This window comes from Salvelinus fontinalis, chromosome 31 (genome assembly GCF_029448725.1).
Source record: "Salvelinus fontinalis isolate EN_2023a chromosome 31, ASM2944872v1, whole genome shotgun sequence".
In the NCBI taxonomy this organism is placed as follows: Eukaryota; Metazoa; Chordata; class Actinopteri; order Salmoniformes; family Salmonidae; genus Salvelinus; species Salvelinus fontinalis.
In genome coordinates, this window is record NC_074695.1 from 47,396,438 (window position 1) to 47,416,066 (window position 19,629).

A 19,629-nucleotide genomic window follows, 5' to 3' on the forward strand; every position below is an offset into this window, starting at 1 on the left:
TGACACGCATAGACCTAATCAGGTGGAATTTCTGCGACACTGTCGTTGTCGGGCCCGTTTATATAAGCAGTATTAGTCTGGGGAGAAAGGGGGATAAAGCTTATTGTCACACATTTTTAGCAGTTTGTCTCTGTCAAAGGCAGTACTTGTTTGTCAGCCTCCACGTTTAGTCTGTGACAGGAAAAGAGGCTTATTGGGAGGGTTGTGTGTCGTAATCTAGGCTATACACACTTCCGCACACGCTCTTTCCCCAAGCGGTCTGTGTGCGTCACTGGACTGACACTGGTCAGTGTTACTTACCTATTTAGGTTCACAGGCGTTGGATTTCGAAATGTGTGTGTGTGTACTGCATCTCTGTCCACATCTGACAGGATGGATGTGCCGGTATGCACGTGTTTGGATGCTCACACTCCTCCTGGCCTTTTCCTGCCGCTGGAGTCGGTCCCACCATCTCATCCCTGTCTTCAATAATTCACCGCACCACCCTGGAAGCCGGTGTGCCAATTATAGAGGAGCCCTCAGCCCAGCTCCACTGAAACCGAGATAACCGGCACATTGTTGCTAGCCAAAACTTTCTGCACTGGGGGACAGAATGCAGGGGCAGCTAGCTGTCTGCTTACTCATAGCTGGTCCAGGAGTAGGCCTACCTCTCTCTGAACTGGTCTGAGATCAGATTTAGTATAGCCTAACTACAGAGTGTTGATAACGGTATTGCTTGTCACTGCATGTTTTAGCAGTGTCAGTTATGTCATTTTAAACCATTTCCTCTTTTCAAATTATTGTGGCATAGGCTTGTCGACTCCCAACCAGCGTTTAGTGAAGTGCTCTAGTGTATTTTATGCCACTAATATTACAAGGTGTGTGTGTGTAATCGTTTTTAGCTGCTTTTAAAATGAGAACAATAGTGTAATCTCTCTCGTGGTCCAAGCAGGATCAAACCGGAGCACGATGTTAATTGGGGCTTAAGAGCAAATGATGACCAGGCAGAAAGCCCTATGATGGTGGTGGTGGTGATGATGAAGAGGGTAAAGGCCATGTGAGGTATTGATGTTTGGATATGTAGTAGGCGAATTAAACAAACATGATGTCATAAGGGATCTCCGTGTCCCCTTTTCCTCTGTATCTTATCCACTGACCTGAAGGCTCTGATGTAAGAGAGACACTGGCGTAACATCTGTGCCATCAATTATTTAGAAAATAGGTCAACTTGTCTTTGAGAGTTTTGGGCCTAACGCTTTACATTGGAATGAGCTGTAGGCTAGATCAGTATTAGTGAACTGGAAATGTGCCGTTAAGGTTAGAGAAAGTGTTCAGGTAAATTGTGATTTCTAGAGGTCAGTTTCTTCATCGGCTGTGCAAATCTATCCTAGTTCCACTCTGTGACCTGAACATGCAGAGAGATTCTGCAAATTCTTTAATTTCCGCTGTGAAATGTAGGTGGATTCATCTTGGTAAATGACAGTCTTTTATCGCCTCCACGAAGCAATTGTGTGACTGTTTGCTTGGAGGTAAGCACGATTAAGGGCGTGGGGGAAGTACTTTAATACACAACCCACATTTCCCCAGCCCTATGGCAGTATTCATTACGATCTTTCTGCCACAGAAAGCCATTCATCACTGTTTGTGTGTGCGTTCGCATGCGTTATCTGAACATTGTCCCCACGATGGATCCTCCAGCTGGATGGCCCAGGCCTACCTGCAACGGAGTCCACTCCCACAGACAGCCCTCTCCCAGGGTTAGTCGTGACTATCAATGGATAGTTCAATTGGATTTCCGTAAGACTTAATGTATCCAGCTTTGTGATGGGCAAAATAGTGCAAATTTGATACATTTGCATGATGAAAGGTTACGTGCATTGATAAAAGCTGTTAACCACCAAGCAACTTTGCCCAACTGAGCTCTGTCATTGTAGCCTCTCTGACCCTGTGGTGGTCTTTTAGACAATGGGATGACATACCGGAGTCCACTATAGACTACGTTCTCCCACCAGGGTTTTTAGTTCCCCCTTCAAATCACACTGTCAGGGGCTCAGGGGGCAGGCCTCGTCTTTGTCCAGCCGGCCTGGGACAGCTATTGATTAACTTGGACAGTGGGAAGAATAACCACCCCGGACAAGAGAGAACAACGTTCGAATGCAAATTGGCTTGTTGTTCAGGTCCTCAAAAAAAACCATTTCTACTTTCCATGTAGTGGTGGAAAAATACCTTTTGGTATCAGAAGCCTTTGGAAAAAGTAACGACCTCTGGAATGATCTGTGGGGTGCCCTGTTCTCGAAACAGAAAGCCTGGGACACCGCTGGAAGGGTTTTCACACGAGGACTGTTTCTCACGGCTCTTTAGAGCCCACCTCGTTACAGCGTTCCCTTTCTGTGTGTGTCTGTGGAGCGCCAGTTCCTCTGATCTTTACGGGACTCGGGTGGGTCTCTAATCATTGCGTACATCAGGTGATCGTTTTCACACACCCACTACTATTCTAAGCTGTTACATAATATGGCCCATTCACAAGTAACAGCTTAGAATAGTAGTGGCAAACATGAGAAGATCACCTGATGTAAGCAATGATTAGTGACCCACCCGAGTCACGTAAAGATCAGAGGAACTGGAGCTACACAGACACTGACACACAGGCAGGGCATGGCTCGGTCACTACACATTGAGACCCATAATATGGGCCTATTCACAAGTGTCTCAATGTTTAGTGACCCAGCCATGGCTGTCTCTAGGCAAAGCCTGTGTTTTTGTGGTCATGCGAGTTCAGTAACTGAACATTATCCTTCAATGTTCCAGTTGGACAATCATTTGAATTGTTTGACATTAAGCACTGGACATTGGCCTGGTTAAGCTGGTGGTGATGGTTTAAAGGCGTTATGTCAGGGCTTTGCAGTTGTAAGAGTTCTACTGGTAGTTTTCTATGTTTCACCTACTTCTGCAGTTCTGGGAAACCAGCAGAGTTCGTTCCATAAGTGAGAACAATTACGCCTTCACTACCATGAAGTGTTATCGCTGATGAGAGTCCAATGGTTATGCACAACACACACTTACACGCTCAGTGTGTGCGAGTCTCTGTTCTGTAGCCAGACATTCGGCCTCGGCCCCAATCTGTAATAATAGAGTTACACATACAGCCTCTAGTCGGGGGCGACCGAGTGGAACACAGCTTTATGGATTACTTCCTGCTAATGTCACAATCCATTTTTCTGAGAGGGAGCATGGACCGAAGGCTCGGTGTGCCTTCAACTCTGCCTGGCTCCCTCTGGGGTCCCCTATACAGCCTGTTTTGTAGGATCGCTTGGCTTACATTAGCTGGGCCTCCCTCCTCGCATGCGTGCTCACACACACACAGGATGTTTACAGCACAGCTTTTAGAAAATGGCTTTAATTTAATTCATGGCTGTAAAGGTGTGTTTAGAATTATTTTTGTTGTATTAATGCTATTTAATCTCTCCTCAGACTAATATTATTCTGTTTGTCCTGTGGGTACCTTTGCCACTGTTACACACCTTGTGTATTGCGCTGTCATGGTGTATTTGTTTAATTCATGGCTGTATTGGAGGTTACAATACAATTTAGGGGACTATCTACAGCCCTATAAAATAACTAGACACTGCTGTTTTTATAATGTATTATTTTCATGATAACTGTGTGTCACCATGTGTGTGCCAGCGTCTTTGTGTATGCTCCCATGCGGTGTACAACACCTCTGAGCGTGTATGGGATTCCAGAATTATGCAGTAGCTCCTCTGTCTGCTAAAAGGGAATGCAGAGAAGAGGGAGGAAATTAAGGCGAGGATGGGGGAAAGATGGGGAGGGGCGACTTTTCCTGACAGAAAGGGTATGACATTGGTGGGGGGGAAAGGGGATGAGAGCAGGGTTCTAAAGTGCGACCATTTTGGTCGCATATGCTCCTAAATATTTTTGCTCTGCGGCCTGGAATTTTTATTTGGGAGCACCAGTGTGACTAGGGGTAAAAATGGTCATGATTTAGGCTTTGCTTTACTTCAGCCTCCCTTCCCTCCCAGAGTCCCCTCGCTCCCTTCCCGACTGCTTGCTTCCAGTTCCCAGGCTATACACACCAAGCCCCGCCCCCTGTCACTCAAGCAGGCACCACATGGTTCCTCCACGCTGTCTATTCTCTCAGTATGTTGTCAATTCATGCACCACAACACAGATTCTTCCAAAATAAGAGTGATGCTGCTTTCCACATTGCTTCTAGATATGAATCCAGATCATGTATTTATTATACTATTAGTTTGTGTATATGCTCTCTGCGAAATGTGAGTTCATTAGTCTAAGGACGCTGGTATACATGTGTCTAACGTAATACTAATTAACTAACTACTGTAGCTGTCTAAATGCAATTTATTTAAATGCACAAGATAGGGCAAGGGCAAAGAAAAAGTTAACTATATAAAACAGATTGTTACCAGTGGTGGTTTAGATCAGCATGTTTATGCAACTATGTGTTCTGAATCAGATTGCCTATTCTAAAATCTTTGTCTCAATGCAACATCTATTCAAATGTGATTAGAGTCCCCTGGGAAACACTGACCAACACTTTGGTTCCTACCCTGTCATAACTTCTACCTGGCTTTTTCATTTGTTGTCATGCCAAACAACACCAAACATCTAATTAGAATAATCATTCTATTTCTATGATTCCCATAGTTCACCCAAGTGTTTTGATCTATATCGCAAGTCAAATCGCAATATTTGGTTGGAAAATGGCAGTAAGATGTTTTGCGCATATTGTGCAGCCCTACTAACAGCCTGGGAACTTTACCAGTAAATGCAAATATTTGGTGGCACAAAAATAACGTAAAAGTGATATTTTCTTCATGAGCTGTGCTTCAAAAGTAAGTAGGATTCATAGAGGCCCAATGTTGGCTGGATCTCAATCAATTTGAAAATATATTTGTCTGGTGCTCCTAAATTGTATGTGGTGCTCCTAACTGTTTTAAGTTAGGAACCAGTGCAACCAATGAACAATTTGAATTTAGAGCCCTGGATGAGAGAGGGGAGGACAAGAGGGGGAGAAGGAGGGATGTATAGCCTAAAGGGAGGGATCCTCCTGTGCCGTAAGTGCATTTGCGGACTGCCCAGCCCAACTCAGCCCTGCCTGGTGCCCACTGCTTACCATAGTTCAGCTCAGTAGAATTGCCTCTGCAGCTCTGAATTATTTATTGGACTTCAGAGTGCAGTGAAACATCCCACCCCCCCCCCCCCCACACACACACACACACATACAAACCCTCCACCACCAGATCACTCCACCCCATTGCACGTTATATTGCATCACAGCTCATCTATTACTAAAATACCTTCAGCTTTTTTCTGACTCGCACCTCTATTTTTAACAATCTCTGTTTCTCTTTGTTTTACTTGTCTCACACTCGCTCATTGAATTCCTCCTCTCTGTTCTCACTCTCCAATCAGCTGGTTGAATAATTGAATGGATTTTGATCTCCCTGGGTTTTTTGTTCATCAGATCCTTGCGCTGGGCTGGGTACCTGCGCTCACTGTGTCACAAGCCTCAGTACCAGTATTTATTCATTTAAAAAGAAAAAAGGGAAATCATTGCTCTAAGGAACACATCAGAGCGACTTAGATAATGGTATATTGTATATTATCTACTTCACTTGCTTTGTCAATGTTATCATATGTTTCCCATGCCAATACATCCCATTGAATTAATGGGGTGATTCTCATGAAGCCAAGTTTTAACCATGGCAGTATCAAATTGAGTTTGAAAACTATGATGCATCTGCAACAATCAACTATATTTCCGAAGACTAAGATGCCTAGTTTATGGTACAGTGTCTTATTTTAAATGTTCACCCGAAAGATTAAATTCTCGGGTCATTTTATACTATTTTACTTTTGAAAAAAGGTTTGTCAATAAGTCATACAAATTGGATACTAATGGAAATTTACATTTAACTAATATGAAGTTTTATTCACCCATTATGCATCATCTAGAGAAGTAGTCCTTAGATGAGAACAAGTTCATTCAGTTTCTTCACTTACAGTGCCTTCAGAAAGAATTCATACCCCTTGACTTATTCCACATTTTGTTGTTACAGCCTGATTTCACCCATCTACACACAATACTCTGATTTACAGCTGTGAGTCTTTCTTGGTAAGTCCCCAAGAGTTTTGCACACCTGGCTTGTACAATATTTGCACAAAATTCATAAAGCTCTGTCAAGTTGTTGATCATTGCTAGATAGCCATTTTCAAGTCTTGCCATAGATTTTCAAGTATATTTAAGTCAAAATACATGCATGTACTTACAGTACTTATGCTATAACACGGGTTATTACAGACAATTGCAGTAGGATCTGTGATTTTAGTATTATGCAAGTCATAACAAACAACACAGTTTGTATTGGGTTACGTAATCTCTATTAGAGCTTAGTACAGTTGTTCAGTAGTAAACTATGCAACACTCATTACCAAAACATATGCATTCTCATATCCCAAACCTGCTCATCATTACCGTAATGCACCAATATTGTCACGTTCCTGACCTGTTTTCTCTTGTTTTTGTATGTGTTTAGTTGGTCAGGGCGTGAGTTGGGGTGGGCATTCTATGTTATGTGTTTCTATGTTTAGGTTCATTGTCATTTAGCCTGATATGGTTCTCAATCAGTTACAGGTGTTTTACGTTTCCTCTGATTGAGAACCATATTAAAGTAGGTTGTTCTCACTGTTTGTTTGTGGGTGATTGTCTTCCGTGTTTGTGTCTGTGCACCACGCGGGACTGTTTCGTTTGTTTGTTCGTTTGTTGTAGTCTGTTCCTGTTCGTGCGTTCTTCGTGTTATATGTAAGTTCTCATAGTTCAGGTCTGTCTACGTTCGTTTTGTTATTTTGTAATCATTTCAAGTGTTCTTCGTGTTTCGTCTTTTTTTCTTTAATAAACGTAATTAATTATGCATTCAACATACGCTGCGCTTTGGTCCAATCCCTATTCCTCCTCTTCAGACGAAGAGGAGGAGAACGACCGTTAAAAATATTTAGGAAGTATTAGGAAAAATAAGACTTGTCCACTAGTAATTTTGGTTCGATCTGACAGTGTGCCTTTTTGTTCTTTCTCCAAATATGTGTACATAAAAATAGCATGTATACACAAGTAATTATGACAAAAAACAAGATTCAGGAAAGTGTTGCGGTAATGAGAGAAATTACAAAATACATTCTAATATTTGTTTTCATTAGCCTTTTAATTAGGTGAGAAATGTTAAAAATATACATTGTTTTTTGTTAACTTCAAGTGCCAGTTCTGTGAGAATCACCTAACACAGAACCCAAACCGGCACTCCGCACACCAAACGCGATCACGACACGCAGGTTAAAATATCAAAACAAACTCTGAACCAATGACATTAATTTAGGGACAGGTCGAAAAGCATTAAACATGTATGGCAATTTATCTAGCTAGCTTGCACATGCTAGCTATTTTGTCCTATTTAGCTAGCTTGCTGTTGCTAGCTAATTTGTCCTGGGATATAAACATTGAGTTGTTATTTTACCTGAAATGCACAAGGTCCTCTACTCCGACAATTAATCCACACATAAAATCGTCAACCGAATCGTTTTTAGTCATCTCTCCTCCTTCCAGGCCTTTTCATCTTTGAACGTATATGGTGATTGGCATCTAAACTTTCATAGTATTACCACGACGACAGGCAAAACAGTTCGTCTTTCAATCACCCACATGGGTATAACCAATGAGGAGATGGCAGGTGGGTACCTGCTTCTATAAACCAACGAGGAGATGGGAGAGGCAGGACTTGCAGCCGATCTGCGTCAGAAATAGGAATGACTTCTATTTTAGCCCTTGGTAACGCAGACGCTCGTTGGCGCAATAATTGAATAACATGGATTTCTAAATGTATTTTGCAACACTCGCGCACGCGACGTGTCCGGTCTGGTCAGCATGTAATGGTGCTTCTTTCTCTGTGGTCAGCAGTCAGCATATGGAGGCGTAGGGAAGAATGGGTCGAGAGAACAGAAAAGGATGTTGATAAGTGATGGCAGAGGTATGGGGGCGAAGAGAGGAGCAGAAGGGAGTGGTTGAAAAGGTAGAAGCATGGAGGGAAATGGAATGCAGAGGAGATGTGGGGGAGGGGTGGGGAGAAGAGAGTAGGAGGGTGCACAAGAGAGACGGGAGAGCGATCGATTAATGGCAACCTTTTCTCACCCCTGCAGTGTGATGTGGGATGTGTCTGCCTGTATGCATGCACTTGTGTACTCAACCCCTCTCTCTCTGTGTGTGTGTGTGTGTGTGTGTGTGTGTGTGTGTGTGTGTGTGTGTGTGTGTGTGTGTGTGTGTGTGTGTGTGTGTGTGTGTGTGTGTGTGTGTGTGTGTGTGTGTGTGTGTGTGTGTGTGTGTGTGTGTGTGTGCGTTTGTATGTCAGCCCTAATTTGCAGGCTGCTCATAGAATGCATGCTTTGAATGAAGCTCTACGGTATCAAAGAGAGTCTATAGATACCACTCGGTCAGGGGCAACCTAGCACTTCAACACCATGCACTCTCACACACTTACACACTAACCAGGTTTCCATCCAACCTTTTTATGCAAGTAAATTACATGTCGACGAAAAAATGGCACGACAGGCCTGATGGAAACAGCCATTTTGTGGGTAAACTTTCCAAATGTTGACAACAAAATACACTAGACAACGTGGGATCTTTTTGTGTCTGTAAAATGAATTATGCGAGGAATGGCGGTGGAAATACCATTATGCGCAAAAATTCATATAACCATCATTTTGAAATAAACTTGAAGTCACACGATGATATGGTGTGTGGTCCTCTCACTACGACTCGGAAAAGTACGCAGTTTACTAGGCTACAGATGAAATTAGTTGCACTTTCACCACCCTGTGAAGTTCATTGTATGAGTATGATGCTCCTTTCCATTTAAATATCAAGGGTCTTATTCTGGTGACATGATGGTTGCTGTTTGACAAATAAAAATAATCTTGTTCTTTTGTCCATGATAATCTCATCATGTAGTAGGCTATAGCTACCCGCACTATAAAGTGCATTCGGAAAGTATTTAGACCCCTTGACTTTCTCCACATTTTGTTACGTTACAGCCTTATTCTAAAATGGAATTGTTTTTTCCCCCTCATCAATCTACACACAATACCCATAATGACAAGGCAAAAACAGGTTTGCTTTTTGCAAATGTATAAAAAACAAACTGAAATATTACATTTACATAAGTATTCAGACCTTTACTCAGTACTTTGTTGAAGCATCATTGGCGGGCGATTTATAGCCTCGAGTCTAATTGGGTATGATGCTACAAGCTTGGCACCTGTGTCATGACTTTCCCACTTACAGTGGGGAGAACAAGTATTTGATACATCTCCGATTTTGCAGGTTTTCCGACTTACAAAGCATGTAGAGGTCTGTAATTTGTATCATAGGTACACTTCAACTGTGAGAGACGGAATCTAAAACAAAAATCCAGAAAATCACATTGTATGATTTGTAAGTAATTAATTTGCATTGTATTGCATGGCATAAGTATTTGATCCATCAGAAAAGCAGAACTTAATATTTGGTACAGAAACCTTTGTTTGCAATTACAGAGATCATACGTTTCCTGTAGTTCTTGACCAGGTTTGCACACACTGCAGCAGAGATTTTGGCCCACTCCTCCATACAGACATTCTCCAGATCCTTCAGGTTTCGGGGCGGTCGCTGGGCAATACGGACTTTCAGCTCCCTCCAAAGATGTTCTATTGGGTTCAGGTCTGGAGACTGTCTAGGCCATTTCAGGACCTTGAGATGCTTCTTACGGAGCCACTCCTTAGTTGCCCTGGCTGTGTGTTTCGGGTCGTTGTCATGCTGGAAGACCCAGCCACGACCCATCTTCAATGCTCTTACTGAGGGAAGGAGGTTGTTGGCCAAGATCTCGCGATACATGGCCCCATCCATCCTCCCCTCAATACGGTGCAGTCGTCCTGTGCCCTTTGCAGAAAAGCATACCCAAAGAATGATGTTTCCACCTCCATGCTTCACGGTTGGGATGGTGTTCTTGGGGTTGTACTCATCCTCCTTCTTCCTCCAAACACAGCGAGTGGAGTTTAGACCAAAAAGCTCTATTTTTGTCTCATCAGACCACATGACCTTCTCCCATTCCTCCTCTGGGTCATCCAGATGGTCATTGGCAAACTTCAGACGGGCCTGGACATGCGCTGGCTTGAGCAGGGGGACCTTGCGTGCGCTGCAGGATTTTAATCCATGACGGCGAAGTGTGTTACTAATGGTTTTCTTTGAGACTGTGGTCCCAGCTCTCTTCTGGTCATTGACCAGGTCCTGCCGTGTTGTTTGGGCTGATCCCTCACCTTCCTCATGATCATTGATGCCCCACGAGGTGAGATCTTGCATGGAGCCCCAGACCGAGGGTGATTGACCGTCATGTTGAACTTCTTCCATTTTCTAATAATTGCGCCAACAGTTGTTGCCTTCTCACCAAGCTGCTTGCATATTGTCCTGTAGCCCATCCAAGCCTTGTGCATGTCTACAATTTTATTATCCCTGATGTCCTTACACAGCTCTCTGGTCTTGGTCATTGTGGAGAGGTTGGAGTCTGTTTGATTGAGTGTGTGGACAGGTGTCTTTATACAGGTAACGAGTTCAAACAGGTGCAGTTAATACAGGTAATGAGTGGAGAACAGGAGGGCTTCTTAAAGAAAAACTAACAGGTCTGTGAGAGCCGGAATTCTTACTGGTTAGTAGGTGATCAAATACTTATGTCATGCAATAAAATGCAAATTAATTACTTACAAATCATACAATGTGATTTTCTGGATTTTTGTTTTAGATTCCGTCTCTCACAGTTGAAGTGTACCTATGATACAAATTACAGACCTCTACATGCTTTGTAAGTAGGAAAACCTGCAAAATCGGCAGTGTCTCAAATACTTGTTCTCCCCACTAGGTGAGGATCATAGGCGCCAGGTCAGCCCCCCCCCCCTCTCCCACCAGAGTGTTATGACTTAACAACCGGGTCGTAAATACCTTGCAGGAACTTTCTTTCCCCCTCTGCAATAATCAAGTTGTTACCACAGAGAGAGACTTTGCAGTACTGTAACATGAAAAGGTTGGACATTTCTAACGTAAATAATGTGGTAAATGGTTCATGGGGCTCAAAACAATAATCATGAAAAATAAATTGTTTGATATTGTTAAGGACGGTATAACCAAATAATGGTAACTCTACAAATGTATACGTCCCAGTTGTGTAACTTCTATGATTTGAAATATGAAACTATTTGTGAGAAGATGAAATGTGATTTTAGCCTTCTAAATGAGATAATACTGTAACATCAAAAGACTTGCCAAGTTAGTAACTTCGCCCACGTGAGCAATGTGATGGAACCGCCCTCCAAGGCGAGGGCATAAAAGGTCTGCTAACGATATTTACATTAGACCCGAAAACATGGAGCTGTGGCTACATGTTGAAATGGTTGCCATTTTAAAAAGAGACCAGCGTGACCGACAGCGTGAGCTGAAAGGTACGAAATGGTTAGAAACTATGAAACTTTCAACAGAGAAGAAGAAAATCTCAATCTCTGCCAAGACCAGAGTGGCACATTTGCTAAATAAGTGTTTTTATATAAACGAATAACAACCCATCAGTACAGTTAAATGCGATGGAAATCCATTTACATTCAGGGCCTAACATAATGACAGCTCAGAGTATGCTATTCTGTTCTTCTGAAATAGATCTACATTTTCTTTATCATCTTTCTTTAGACCTGTCTAAAAGAAATCATTGATTTATTGTTGGCTATATTACATGGATTTATTAGACTTAAAAAAAAAATAGATGTTCCAAAGGTCTGCATCAGTGGTTTGTAGGCTATGTGTGGAAGCCAGGAGATGCTAAATGGGTTTATGTTGATCAACAGTCAATTACCATGATACTGGCAGCTATTTGCCTGACAATCACCGGCTCACAAAATGAAATGACCGCCACAGCCCTACTAGTGACACCCACTGACATGCATAATGTGAAAGATCCTCTGCTCCTACTGAAGTAGACCACATGGTGTCTTGCAGCCAGTGCCTGTGTGATCTGAGCCATGCTTGCACCTCTGATTTTCCACAGTACTGGTCCTCACTTCCCAAAGTAATAATTGCTCCGGGGGCTAGTTCCTTTCTAGGTTGACCAGCTGGGTCAAACATATGGTCCAATTAGTGAGCTGAATATGGCTCTCAGACAGATACACTAATACCAGACAGACAAACAGGCACAGACAGAGATCAATGGAAGAGCCTCCTGCACACGGTCCCTCTCTCCCATCTGTTTGTTCTGCTTATAGGTCCCTCTTAAAAAAGCTCTGATATTAATGATCTCTTCATTTCACATGATCTCTGAAGTGTTTTCCTCCCCTTGTACCACTATATCCATTGCTTTGAAAGAGTGTTTCACAAATAATTCTGTATAACATTGAAAATGATCTAGGTCCAACCAGGCATATTTTCCCTCATAATCCTTTGTCTCCTGACCACACCCCTGGATTTAGTGTAACTTCTCTGTCCTCTCCCTCAGGACCGTAAGCTGACCAAAGTAGAGCGTCAGCGGTTTAAGGAGGAGGCAGAGATGCTGAAGGGGCTGCAGCACCCCAACATCGTCCGCTTCTACGACTTTTGGGAGTCACCCCTCAAAGGGAAGAAGTGCATCGTCCTGGTAACGGAGCTCATGACCTCAGGCACACTCAAAACGTGAGTGTGCTGTTAAACCTGCCGAAGATAGTCAAAAGAAGAGGCTATAATTGGGCAATGTGGGATCTAGTCATAAATGCAAATCAATTTGTATATGCATTCCCCCCAACAAACTAGTTAATGTGTGCTGGAGTATTATTTATCATTGAGATTACTAAGCAATGTAGTACTGCAAAAAGAGGCAATGGAGTGATATGCACATGAATATTTGCTCTAAATGACCTCATTTTTGAGTGGATTATCAATCCCAGAACTCTGAATATATGAATGGTGATACTGATGTCCTTTTCCCACCTGTAGGTATCTGAAGCGCTTCAAGGTAATGAAGCCCAAGGTTCTGAGGAGCTGGTGTAGGCAGATCCTGAAGGGCCTTCACTTCCTCCACACCAGGGCCCCTCCCATCATCCACAGAGACCTGAAGTGTGACAACATCTTCATCACGGGCCCCACCGGCTCCGTCAAGATAGGAGACCTGGGGTTGGCCACGCTCAAGAGGGCCTCCTTCGCCAAGAGTGTCATAGGTAGGCGATCCAATCAGACTGCATCAGTAGCACCTGGTGTATCATCTTTATCTTTTCTAAAATGGATAACGGTCTCCAGACTCCAAAACAATGTCCTGCTGTCTAACCTTTGACCCATGTCCTCCCAGGCACCCCAGAGTTCATGGCCCCAGAGATGTATGAGGAGCACTATGATGAGTCAGTGGATGTCTATGCCTTTGGGATGTGCATGTTGGAGATGGCCACCTCAGAGTACCCGTACTCGGAGTGCCAGAACGCTGCACAGATCTACCGCAAGGTCACCAGCGTGAGTCCACATTTTAATATGTAAACCAATTTAGCTCGTATAGAGGTAACACTCACAACTAGGATGGACACAAAATGACCAATTTCAGTCATTCATGTTAGCACTGTGATTTCTATGAATGGCAGCCACAGATCTCAAGTAACCAGGGGTATTCAGCATTAACGATTTAATGGCCAGAATCATTAGATAATTTGTTTTGGCACTGTCCATAAGTAGCTTGTTTTTGGTTGCATGTTCAGGAATGGCTAAAGAATTGCAGCATTTACCTTGCGTTAACTCTACAAATAGCAATGCTGGGTGGGGCGGTAGGTAGCCTAGTGGTTAGAGCATTGGATTAGTAACCGAAAGGTTGCAAGATCAAATCCCTGAGCTGACAAGGTAAACATATATTGTTCTGCCCCTGAACAAGGCAGCTAACCCACGGTTCCTAGGCCGTCATTGAAAATAAGAATTTGTTCTTAACTGACTTGCCTAGTTAAATAAAGGTAAAAAGAATATTGAGAAATCATAGTCAATGGATCAATAATATAATAGTCTTTGTAAATTAAATACATACTTTTTTGACTATCTGTAGAAACTATTAGAATAGAAAGGTTCAGAACTTTTGTGAAAAATCACAGCACCGCTGGAAAAATATATGGCAAATAGAAAACTGGATGGTCTACAGAGATAGATGGGAGGCGTTGAGTGTAGCTGAAGGATGGGACTAAAAACGAACAAAAAATAACTAATGTAGAATATACTGTGTCCAGCGTTAAAAAAAAATTTATAGTACGTTTCTCTCTCCAATTATCAGTAAGGTTTTTATGGTACGCTATTCCTCAATGGAATTGGAGGGTAAGGAGATACAAGACCTTTCCATGGTAGGGGTTATGTTACCAGAGCCCCATGGTTCTTGATACTTGAATTATTCCCTAGTTTACTGGACAGTAAAGATGGTCATGACACGCCATATGGCACTGCTCAGGGAGTCCAGAACCCCCCATTTCTTCACAGATCTAGCCTTGTATTCCCCTCTATGCCAGTGAGGAATGCGGCAAACTGTTTTTAGATCAGGGGGTGTCCGGAGTCATGATATATTTGATGAAGGGTATTGATTTTGCACTCTTAAAACTTGGCAGGCACTGCTGAAGTAGGATGACTCATTTTAGCCTGGTCCCAGATCTGTACTTTAGCCAACTCCGCTGACTAGCATTGTCAATGATAATCAGAGGACTTGGCACGAAAGCACATGCATATATTTGCATGGTATGGTAAGGATAGTCAGAGGTGTTGGCTTTTGGCTAAAGCATATACAGTTGAAGTCGGAAGATTACATACATTTAGGTTGGAGTCATTAAAAATCGTTTTTCAACCAATCCATAAATTTCTTGTTAACAAACTATAGTTTTGGCTAGTTGGTTAGGACATCTACTTTGTGCATAACACAAGACATTTTTCCAACAATTGTTTACAGACATATTATTTCACTTATAATTCACTGTATCACAATTCCAGTGGGTCAGAAGTTCACATACACTAAGTTGACTGTGCCTTTAAACAGCTTGGAAAATTATGTCATTGCTTTAGAAGCTTCTGATAAATTATGTAAATTAGCCTAAGTCAATTGGAGGTGTACCTGTGGATGTATTTCAAGGCCTACCTTCAAACTCCGTGCCTCTTTGGTTGACATCATGGGAAAATCAAAAGAAATCAGCCAGGACCTCAGAATACAAATTGTAGACCTCCACAAGTCTGGTTCATCTTTGGGAGCAATTTCCAAACGCCTGAAGGTACCACGTTCATTTTTACAAACAAAGGTACGCAAGTATAAACACCATGGGACCACGCAGCCGTCATACCGCTCAGGAAGGAGACGCGTTCTGTCTCCTAGAGATGAACGTATTTTGGTGCGAAAAGTGCAAATCAATCCCAGAACAACAGCAAAGGACCTTGTGAAGATGCTGGAGGAAACGGGTACAAAAGGATCTATATCCACAGTAAAACGAGTCCTATATCGGCATAACCTGAAAGGCCGCTCAGCAAGTAAGAAGCCACTGCTCCAAAACCGCCATAAAAAAGCCAAACTATGGTTTGCAACTGCACATGGGGAGAAAGATCATACTTTTGTTGAAATGTCCTCTTGTCTGATGAAACAAAAACAGAACTGTTTGACCATAATGACCATCGTTATGTTTGGAGGAAAAAGGGGGATGCTTGCAAGCTGAAGAACACCATCCCAACCGTGAAGCGCTGGGGTGGCAGCATCATGTTGTACAGGTGCTTTGCTGCAGGAGGGACAGGTGCACTTCGCAAAATAGATGGCATCATGAGGTAGGACAGTTATGTGGATATATTGAAGCAACATCTCAAGGCATCAGTCAGGAAGTTAAAGCTTGGTCGCAAATGGGTCTTCCAAATGTACAATGACCCCAAGCATACTGTGACGGCCCTGAATTTTTCTGAACCGTCTGTGCTTCTCCTTCCAATAGGGCGCTTGCCCCTTAATTCCCAATTAAATAGCCAGCATTAGCTGCACAAAAGTGGGGTTGTGATGGAGACGTGAATGAGGATGTGTTCAACCCTCAGTTCCGAAGCTTCTCTATTCTGTTTGTTTTGTAGCCTAATAGCAAGTTTTACCCAGGATCGGATCCACTCTTTGCGTCCGTGGACTACACCTCTCGGTTGTTCTTCGTGGCCTTTCTCCGCTGGAGATCTGTTGGCGGATTGGACTGACCGACTGACTACAACCTTTTTGTATACGGTATTTCATTTGTTTTGGGGTGATGTATACCGTAATGATTTATGTAGTTAGTTGTAGTTGAGGACTTATTAAGAGTTGATACGCTTGATGGTTGTGTGGTAAAATAATTGTTATTTTGATTGTATGATTAATACTGGGTTTACGCTACACTTGAATGAACGGACAAACATTGCGTGACTAAGGTCACATGAGTTCCCTGAACTTCTTTACCGGGCTGGACTCTTTTTAGGCCCAAGGTACAGGACATTTCTGGAGGAACCAGAGCTCATTATTTGTTATATTGTTATGTGTGTGTGATCATTTATGTTGGTAATACAACCCACGCAAAAGAATAGTTGTTTTTGAAGTTCTTTCCAATGTTTTAAGGGTTTATGAAAAGTGTATTTCCATCCTGACTTTTACATAAGTCCTTTGTGTTGGTGTGGACTTGACGGACCAGATGGGACTCATTCCCTCCCAAACCAAAAGGAGAAACTAATGTTTTCTCTGGTAGGCACAACCTACCTGGCACCCCTATAAATAATAACCTCAAGTCAAAACCATTACAATACTTCCAAAGTTATGGCTTAAGGACAGTAAAGTCAAGGTATTGGAGTGGCCAAGCCCTGACTTCAATCCTATAGAAAATGTGTGGGTAGAACTGAAAAAGCGTGTGCGAGCAAGGAGGCCTACAAACCTGACTCGGTTACACCAGCTCTGTCAGGAGGATGGGCCAAAATTCACCCAACTTATTGTGGGAAGCTTGTGGAAGGTTACCCAAAACGTTTGACCCAAGTTAAACAATTTAAAGGCAATGCTACCAAATACTAATTGAGTGTATGTAAACCTCTGACCCACTGGGAATGTGATGAAAGAAATAAAAGCTGTAATAAATCATTCTCTGCTATTATTCTGACATTTCACATTCTTAAAATAAAGTGGTGATCCTAACTGACCTAAGACAGGGATTTTTTACTATGATTAAATGTCAGGAATTGTGAAAAACTGAGTTTAATGTATTTGGCTGAGGTTTATGTAAACTTCTGACTTCAACTGTACATATCTGGAACCAGGCTATATCCACCTGCCCTTAGAAACAGAACCCCGTCTGTCTGGCAGCAGCAGTTTTTTTTCGCCGTCTACTTTACTCTTTGAATATCGGCCTTCACTAGAGAGACCACAGAAGTCTATTTATTTATCCTTTATCGGGAAACTCTGATAGCTATAAACCAGAATGCATACAGTGTATAAGTATCCGTATGAATGTGTCAGTTCCTGAAAATACTATTTTCAGTCCACAGAGTTGCAGAAAGGGGCTTGTTTAAAGCATTAACGATCTGACAAGTGATGTTGACACCTCTTGAAATGTGATCAAGGTTTTTAATGAGTTGTTTGCACTAGAGGTCGACCGATTTAATTGGAATGGCCGATTTAATTAGGGCCGATTTTCAAGTTTTCATAACAATCAGATTTTTTTTAACACCTTTATTTAACTAGGCTAGTCAGTTAAGAACACATTCTTATTTTCAATGACGGCCTAGGAATGGTGGGTTAACTGCTTTGTTCAGGGGCAGAACGACAGATTTTTACCATGTCAGCTCATGGATTCAATCTTGCAACCTCACAGTTAACTAGTCCAACGCTCTAACTACCTGCTTTATATTGCACTCCACGAGGAGCCTGCCTGTTACACAAATGCAGTAAGAAGCCAAGGTAAATTTCTAGCTAGCATTAAACTTATCTTATAAAAAATAATTAATCAATCATAATCACTAGTTTATTAATTACTAGTTTAGCTAGCGTGTCCTGCATTGCATATAATCGATGCGGTGGCATTCGTGAAAAAGGACTGTCGTTGCTCCAACGTGTACCTAACCATAAACATCAATGCCTTTCTTAAAATCAATACACAAGTATATATTTTTAAACCTACATATTTAGCTGAAAGAAATCCAGGTTAGCAGGCAATATTAACCAGGTGAAATTGTGTCACTTCTCTTGCTTCATTGCACGCAGAGTCATATGCAACAGTTTGGGCCGCCTGGCTCACTGCGAACTAATTTGTCAGAATTTTACGTAATAATGACATAACATTGAAGGTTGTGCAATGTAACAGGAATATTTAGACTTATGGATGCCACTCGTTAGATAAAATACGGAACGGTTCCGTATATCACTGAAAGAATAAACGTTTTGTTTTCGAGATGATCGTGTCCGGATTCGAGCATATTAATGACCTAAAGCTCGTATTTGTGTGTGTTATGTTATAATTAAGTCTGATTTGATAGAGCAGTCTGACTGAGCGATGGTAAGCACCAGCATGCTCGTAAGCATTCATTCAAACAGCACTTTCGTGTGTTTTGCCAGCAGCTCGTCGCTGTGCTTCAAGCATTGTGCTGTTTATGACTTCAAGCCTATCAACTCCTGAGATTAGGCTGGTGTAACCGATGTGAAATGGCTAGCTAGTTAGCGGGGTGCGCGATAATAGCGTTTCAAACGTCACTCGCTCTGAGACTTGGAGTAGTTGTTCCTCTTGCTCTGCATGGGTAACGCTGCTTCGAGGGTGGCTGTTGTCGTTGTGTTCCTGGTTCGAGCCCAGGTAGGAGCGAGGAGAGGGACGGAAGCTATACTGTTACACTGGCAATACTAAAGTGCCTATAAGAACATCCAATAGTCAAAGGTATATGAAATACAAATGGTATAGAGAGAAATAGTCCTATAATTCCTTTAACTACAATCTAAAACTTCTCATCTGGGAATATTGAAGACTCTTGTTAAAAGGAACCGCCAGCTTTCATATGTTCTCAGGTTCTGAGCAAGGAACTTATACGTTAGCTTTCTTACATGGCACATATTGCACTTATACTTTCTTCTCCAACACTTTGTTTTTGCATTATTTAAACCAAATTGAACATGTTTCATTATTTATTTGAGGCTAAATTGATTTTATTGATGTATTATATTAAGTTAAAATAAGTCTTTATTCAGTATTGTTGTAATTGTCCTTGTTACAAATAAATAAAATGTAAAAAATCTGCCGTTTTTTTTTTTTTAATTTTTTTTTTTTATCTGTATCGACTTTTTTTGGTCCTCCCATAATCGGTATCGGCGTTGAAACATCATAATCGGTCGACCTCTAGTTTGCACATTGTTCAGAAAACTACTAAAGTCAGAATGTCATAACACTAACAATTTATGAGGTGTGCAAACAAAAACATTTGGGAAATTATGACAACTTTTGGTAGGCTATGTGAATACATGTGGCCATCTCTCTCTTGTCTCCCTTTTTATTTCCTCCACCATACTTACTCATGACTTCCGGGCATCCCTCTGAACTGTTTTTTCCCTTCCT

At 42.1% G+C, this 19,629-nt stretch overlaps 1 protein-coding gene across 8 annotated transcripts in view; it reads left to right on the forward strand.

Moving 5' to 3' along the window:
• Nucleotides 1-19,629, forward strand: part of LOC129830420 (serine/threonine-protein kinase WNK2-like) — a 93,236-nt gene that overhangs the window by 32,128 nt on the left and 41,479 nt on the right. For all 8 annotated transcript variants that reach the window (XM_055892985.1, XM_055892989.1, XM_055892990.1 and 5 more), the window contains exons 3-5: nucleotides 12,576-12,748; nucleotides 13,049-13,269; nucleotides 13,398-13,555. In XM_055892985.1, the coding sequence (XP_055748960.1) occupies nucleotides 12,576-12,748; nucleotides 13,049-13,269; nucleotides 13,398-13,555 (552 nt within the window). The remainder of the gene's footprint in view (nucleotides 1-12,575; nucleotides 12,749-13,048; nucleotides 13,270-13,397; nucleotides 13,556-19,629) is intronic.